The sequence below is a fragment of the Gopherus evgoodei genome, unplaced genomic scaffold, assembly GCF_007399415.2.
Source record: "Gopherus evgoodei ecotype Sinaloan lineage unplaced genomic scaffold, rGopEvg1_v1.p scaffold_33_arrow_ctg1, whole genome shotgun sequence".
NCBI lineage: Eukaryota > Metazoa > Chordata > Testudines > Testudinidae > Gopherus > Gopherus evgoodei.
Window position 1 is genome coordinate 1,515,227 of NW_022060005.1, and position 7,768 is coordinate 1,522,994.

The 7,768-nt window shown below is 41.9% G+C and overlaps 1 protein-coding gene across 1 annotated transcript; it reads left to right on the forward strand.

The window, feature by feature from the left end:
* The first annotated feature begins 5,338 nt into the window (after nucleotides 1–5,338).
* Nucleotides 5,339–6,298, forward strand: LOC115641089 (olfactory receptor 14A16-like). Its single transcript, XM_030544195.1, has one exon. It carries the CDS (start codon nucleotides 5,339–5,341, stop codon nucleotides 6,296–6,298), a length of 960 nt encoding a protein of 319 aa, XP_030400055.1.
* The last annotated feature ends 1,470 nt before the right edge of the window (nucleotides 6,299–7,768 follow it).

Sequence of the window (7,768 nt, forward strand, 5' to 3'; positions counted from 1 at the left end):
AAATAAGGAAACAGATCAACAGAGCCAGACCTGTACCCAGAAGCCTCCTACTGCAAGACACACCCAAGAAAGAAACCAATAGGACTCCACTGGCCATCACATACAGTCCCCAGCTAAAACCTCTCCAACGCATCATCAGGGATCTACAACCCATCCTGGACAATGATCCCACACTTTCACAGGCCTTGGGTGGCAGGCCAGTCCTGGCCCGCAGGCAACCTGCCAACCTGAAACATATTCTCACCAGTAACTGCACACCACACCATAGTAACTCTAGCTCAGGAACCAATCCATGCAACAAACCTCGATGCCAACTCTGCCCACATATCTACACCAGCGACACCATCACAGCACCTAACCAGATCAGCCACACCATCACCAGTTCATTCACATGCACGTCCACCAATTTAATATACGGCATCATATGCCAGCAATGCCCCTCTGCTATGTACGTCAGCCAAACTGGACAGTCTCTACAGAAAAGGATAAACGGACACAAATCAGATATTAGGAATGGCAATATACAAAAACCTGTAGGAGAACACTTCAACCTCCCTGGCCACACTATAGCAGACCTTAAGGTGGCCATCCTGCAGCAAAAAAACTTCAGGACCAGACTTCAAAGAGAAACTGCTGAGCTTCAGTTCATCTGCAAATTTGACACCATCAGCTCAGGATTAAACAAAGACTGTGAATGGCTTGCCAACTACAAAACCAGTTTCTCCTCCCTTGGTTTTCACACCTCAACTGCTAGAACAGGGCCTCATCCTCCCTGATTGAACTACCTCATTATCTCTAGCTTGCCTGCATATATATACCTGCCCCTGGAAATTTCCACTACATACATCTGACGAAGTGGGTATTTACCCACGAAAGCTCATGCTCCAAAAAGTCTGTTAGTCTATAAGGTGCCACAGGATTCTTTGCTGCTTTTACAAATCCAAACTAACACGGCTACCCCTCTGATAATAACTTTTAACATTCCTATGGTGGGAAGAACAGCTCAACAGCCCAATACTGTGGCATTTAACTTCAGAAAGGGGAACTATGCAAAAATGAGGAGGTTAGTTAAACAGAAATTAAAAGGTACAGTGACTAGAGTGAAATCCCTGCAAGCTGCATGGACACTTTTCAAAGACACCATAATAGAGGCTCAACTTAAATGTATACCTCAAATTTAAAAAAAAAACAGTAAAGAAACTAAAAAAGAGCCACCGTGGCTTAACAACCATGTAAAAGAAGCAGTGGGAGATAAAAAAGCATCTTTTAAAAAGTGGAAGTCAAATCCTAGTGAGGTAAATAGAAAGGAGCATAAACACTGTCAAATGAAATGTAAAATTGTAATAAGACAAGCCAAAAAGGAGTTTGAAGAACAGCTAGCCAAAAACTCAGAAGGTATAACAAAATGTATTTTAAGTACATCGGAAGCGGAAAGGCGGCTAAACAACCAGCGGGGCCCCTGGATGATTGAGATACAAAAGGAGCACTTAAAGACGATAAAGTCATTGCAGAGAAACTAAATGAATTCTTTGCTTCAGTCTTCACGGCTGAGGATGTTAGGGAGATTTCCAAACCTGAGCAGGCTTTTGTAGGTGACAAAACTGAGGAACTGTCACAGATTGAATTGTCACTACGGGTGGTTTTGGAATTAATTGAGAAACTTAACAGTAACAAGTCACTGGGATCAGATGGCATTCACCCAAGAGTTCTGAAAGAACTCAAATGTGAAATTGCAGAACTACTAACTATGGTTTGTAACCTATCCTTTAAATTGTCTTCTGTACCCAATGACTGGAAGATAGCTAATGTAACGCGAATATTTAAAAAGGGCTCTAGAGGTGATCCTGGCAATTACAGACTGGTAAGTCTAATGTCAGTAACTGGCAACTTAAATGAAACAATCATAAAAAATAAAATTGTCAGACACATAGAAGAACATACATTGTTGTGCAAAAGTCAACATGGTTTTTGTAAAGGGAAATCATGTCTTACTAACCTATTAGAGTTCTTTAAAGGGCTCAACAAACATGTGGACAAGGGGGATCCAGTGGACATAGTGTACTTAGATTTCCAGAAAACCTTTGACAAGGTCCCTCACCAACAGCTCTTATGTAAATTAAATTATCATGAGGTAAGGAAAGGTTCAGAGAAGGGCAATTAAAATTATTAGGGGTTGGAACGGGTCCCATATGAGAAGAAATTAAAGAGGCTAGGCCTTTTCAGCTTGGAAAAGAGGAGACTAAGGGGGGGGATATGATAGAAATATATAAAATCATGAGTGATATGGAGAAAGTGAATAAGGAAAAGTTATTTACTTGTTCCCATAATATAAGAACTAGGGTCCACCAAATGAAATTAATGGGCATCAGGTTTAAAACAAACAAAAGGAAGTTCTTCTTCATACTGCGCACAGTCAACCTGTGGAACTCCTTGCCTGAGGAGGTTGTGAAGGCTAGGACTATAACAGGGTTTAAAAGAAAACCGAATAAATTCATGGTGGTGAAGTCCATAAATGGCTATTAGCCAGGATGGGTAAGGAATGGTGTCCCTAGCCTCTGTTTGTCAGAGGATAGAGATGGATGGCAGGAGAGAGATCACTTGATCATTACCTGTTAGGTTCACTCCCTCTGGGGAACCTAGCATTGGCCACTGTCAGTAGACAGGATACTGGGCTGGATAGACCTTTGGTCTGACGCAGTATGACCATTCTTGTGTTCTTATGTTCTTATGAATGCAGGGAATGGGACTAGATGACCTCACAAGGTCCCCTTCAGTCCTATGATTCTATGACTTTGGCACGAAAATGACAGATTAAATTCAATGTTAAGAAATGCGAAGTAATGCACACTGGAAAACATAATCCCAACTATTCATACAAAATGATGCGGTCTAAATTATCTGTTACTATTAAAAAAAAAATCTTAAAGTCATTCTGAAAACATCCACTCAGTGTACAGCAGCAGACAAAAATGCTAACACAATGTTAGGAACCATTAGGAAAAGGATAGATAATAAAATAGAAAATATCTTAATGCCATTATATAAATCCATGGTACACCCACACCTTGAGTACTGTGTGCAGTTCTGGTCACTCTATCTCAAAAAAGATATATTGAAATGGGGAAAAGTACAGAAAAGGGCAACCAAAATTATTAGGAGTGTGGAACAGTTTCCATATGAGGAGAGATTCAAAAGACTAGAACTGTTGATCTTTGAAAAGAGATGAATGGGGGAGAGTGGGTATGATAGAGGTCTATAAAATCATGAATGGTGTGGAGAAGTGAATAGGGAAATATTATGTTCCCCTTCAGAGAACACAAGAAGCAGGGGTCACCCAATGAAATTAATAGGCAGCAGGTTTAAAACAAAAGGAAGTGCTTCTTCACACAACACACACCCTATGGAACTTGTTGCCATGGATGTTGTGAAGGCCAGAAGTATAAACAAATTTTAAAAAGAACTAGCTAAATTCAGGGAGGATAGGTCCATCAATGGCTATTAGTCAAGATGGTCAGGGATGCAACCCCACACTCTGGGTGTCCCTAAACCTCTGACTCTGCCCTGTTCTGTTCACTCCAATCTGGCACCAGCCACTGTCGGATGACAGGATACTGGCCTAGATGGACCATTGCTCTGACACAGTATAGCCATTCTTATGTTCAAATACACAGGTAAAATAACCTCTCTGCTCCTACTCAAGATTCCCCTCTTTATTCATCCCACCATCGCATCAGCTCTCTTGGCCACAGCATCACACTGGGAGCGCATATTCAACTGATTTATTCATCACAACCCTGAAATCTTTTTTAGAGTCACTGCTTCCTAGGACAGATTTTCCCATCCTATAAGTATGGCCTATGCTCTTTGTTCCTAGATGTATTCATTTACTTTTAGCTGTATTCAAGCACATATTAATTGCTTAGGCCGTTGATCCTTGCCCTCTATTATGTCTGGCCCAATTCACTTTTAATACACCATGGAACAGCTTCAGCAGAACAGATTGAAGACACCCTTCCTGGAATACCCCATAGCCCAGTGACTAGGCCCTCTTCCATTTGACCAGAGACCAAGAGCAGCGCCAGGGTTTTTGGCGCCCTAGGTGGGGGTCCTTCCACGCTCCCAGTCTTCGGGGCACTTCAGCGGCGAGTCCCGGAGCGAGTGAAGGACCAGCCGCAGAATTGCCACTGAAGACACAGAGTGCAGAAGGAACTCCCGCTGCTGAATTGCAGCCTAGAGCAGCAAAATGCCACCCTCCCAAATCCTGATGCCCTAGGCGACCACCTAGGTAGCTTAAATGGAAGCGCCGGCCCTGCCAGAGACTCATCTTTCTTTTCTATAGCGTGGAGAAGGGAGTATCGAGTGCAGGCTTCCTACACTCTGAGTGAGAGCTTTAACCCCTGGGCTAAACATCATGTGGGGAACACTGTCTACCTTTGTGCTGGACGGGTTCAGGCATGCACTGACAGCTCCTACTGGATTGGGCCCTGCAGGTGAGATAGGCAGAGAAACACATAGTTTGAGGTCCTACTGGGTCTGAGGTGTAAACCTGGATGCCTAGACTGAGGCAACTCCTCGGCCTGCTCACCATCGGGTTTTTAGATGCCCAGAGGACATTGCCAGTGGAAAGTTAGGTACCTAGGCCCAGGTGTTTAAAAGTATGTAGGTGCCTAATGGAATTTTCAAATACACTTGCAATGAATTTTACACACCTAGACATTTTTGAAAATCCCACCCAGTGCTTAAATATACTTAACAATCTGGCCCCTGGCCCCGAAAGACTTTAGCCATCTACGAAGTAAGGGAGCAGCTGAGTGGGGGTTTTGTGATTTCCAGTAGGGCACAGATACTGGATTGAACTGCCTAAAATGGCATTTATGGGCCTAAGACCTTTTGTGAGCCAAGGCCTTAATAACATAAGACTGGCCATAATGGGTCAGACCAATGGTCCATCTAGCTCAGTCTCCTGTCTTCTGACTGTGGTCTGTGCTAGGTGCTTCAAAGGGAGTGAACAGAACAGGCAATCATCAGATGATCCATCCCCTGTCATCCACTCCCAGCTTTTTAGTCAGTAAAATAACCAGAGGGGCCTTAAAATAAACACAAGCAATAGGTCCGTTGAATAAGAAGCTGCCAATAAAGTAGAACCCCATGAACCTGCATTGTAAACATTGTAATTACATGGTGATGGCAAAGAAAGGGAAGGATCTTGTTATTTTCCTGAGCTGCCTTATGTGTCCTGCAGAGTAATAAATAAAACTAGTTTCCATCTATCTTCTGTTTCTCCTTCAATAACCATAGCCCATTGGTCTTCCCTCTGCAGTGTACATCTACAGAAGAAATGTCCAACCAAACCATTGTGACTGAGTTCCTTCTCCTGGGATTCTCTGACATGCGAGAAGAGCAGATTTTACACTTCCTGGTGTTTCTAGTGATTTACTTGGCAGCCCTGGTGGGGAATCTTCTCATCATCACCGTCATAGCCATCAATCAGCACCTTCACACCCCCATGTATTTTTTCCTGGGCAACTTATCCTTTCTAGACCTCTGCTACATCTCAGTCACGGTCCCCAAGTCCATGGCTGACTCCCTAACCAACAACAGACTCATCTCTTTCTCTGGATGTGTCACCCAAGTCTTTTTAGTTATAACTTTTGCAGGAGTAGAACTTGCCTTTCTCACGGTGATGGCGTATGATCGCTACATTGCAATCTGCCACCCTCTGCATTACAAGGTGACTATGAACAGAGGTGCATGTGCCAAGTTGGCAGTGAGTTCATGGATCAGCAGCGTGATCTGCTCTGTACTACACACAGCTAATACCTTTAGGTTACATTTCTGTGGGTCCAATGTTATCGCTCAATTTTTCTGTGATATGCCACAGTTGTTAAAGATCTCTTGCTCTGATACACACGCTAATGTAATCGTCATGATTGCCCTTGGATCAGTTCTAGGTGTGGTCTGCTTTGTATTCATAATTGTGTCCTACATTCACATCTTCTCCACGGTGATGAGAATCTCCTCTGAGCAGGGCAGGTACAAAGCCTTCTCCACCTGCATCCCTCACCTGGTTGTTTTTTGTTTATTTATCAGTACAGCATCATTTACTTACATGAGGCCCAGGTCAATGTCTTCAATATCTCTAGACCTGACGGCTGCTGTGTTGTATTGTGTGGTGCCACCACTAATGAATCCAATCATTTACAGTCTAAGAAACAAAGAGATAAAAGGGTCTCTATGGAAAATGATAGGCAGGATATTTATTCTCAAGAGAAATGAACTCCTCACACTGAAGTCTTAATGTCCACCTGGAATTAAGTATTCCCATGTTGCACCTGACAGACTTTGTCTGAGGACCAGCCTATGTTCATGTTAGGATCAGAACCTGACATTTTGCATTTTCTGATTTTGGCTGACATTTTTTAAAATCTAAAAAAAATATGGTCTAAAGCATCCTCAGGAGCCAAAGTCTTATTTTGAAACAAGATTCAGGCACTTCTGAAAATTTTAATCTTAGTTGCTCAAATCCCAATGAGTTTTCAATAGAATGTGGGAATCTAATTATCTTTTGGTCCCTTTGAAAATCCCAGGAAGAGCTAATTGCAATTTTTCCATTTTCTAGTTTGAAATATCCACTTAAAATGAACTTTTTTATTTCAAAATGTCATTTCCAATTTTAAAAAGTGTTTTTTTTTCATTTCATAGTGCTAATTCCAATATTTTAAAAAAATGAAATATTTTGCATGGTCATTTTAACTTAAAATGTCATTTTAAGATTATTTTAAGTCACATAGACAATTCATAATAATTATTTTCATTGCTGTTTTGTAGCCACGTTGGTCCCAGGATATTAAAGAGACAAGGTGGGTGAGGGTAATATCTTTTATTAGATCAACTTATATTGGTGGAAGAGACAAGTTTCCAGGCTATATGAAGAAGAACTGTGTAGCTCGAAAGCTTGTCTCTTCCACCAACAGAAGTTGGTCTAATTTATAATGATAATTTTCATTTTCAGCTGACAAAAAAAGAAATAAATTAGAATTTTTGGTTTTGACATTTCCCAATCAAATTTAAGAACTTTTCATTCAGTGAAAATTTTCGGTTTCTATTTCCACCCCATCTAACATGAAAACAAACATCAAAATACCAGAATTTCTCACATAAATTTCTGTTTTACAATGAGCTGTAAACCCCAGGCTTTTACACTAACAAAATTTTCACTATGACATTACAAGGAAAGGGCTGCTGACCCCTCCACACCTCAGGAGAAAGGTCTGAGGAAGGAAAAGGGGCCAGTGGGACAAAGTGGCTGAGGCCTGCAGCTCGCCTTATTTACACCCCTACTCCAGTCTCTCCTCACCCCCCACATGGGAGGTAGTTGCTTGTCTACAGATTGCCCCAGTCTATCCATTGAGCAATGAGACTCTTTTGACTAGGGCTGGGCAGAAAATTTCTTTTATTTCTTTAGAAAATTTTGACTTCATGACAAACAACCCCTCCCCACAAATTTCAACTGAATATGTAAGTTTCTATTTGGAGATACCACTGCCGTGTCTCATGGGAGTTGCAGTTTGTGTGCCTCAAACTCCCGTTATCTGTGGGACAGGTTCCATGGCTGGATAATATCTGCACCACAGGATTCCTTCTTCCTAAGCCACTGTGGTGCATCTTGGGAGTCCCACAGCTGCAATGTATGATGGGTGGATGTAGTCTGGCTAGAGATTCCAGCCCATAAAGAAGAATATGACCACAAGATAAGCAAACTACATCT

Excerpts from the sequence above, each read along its gene's own strand:
- LOC115641089 (XM_030544195.1), top strand. The coding sequence starts at position 5,339 with ATGTCCAACCAAACCATTGTGACTGAGTTCCTTCTCCTGGGATTCTCT.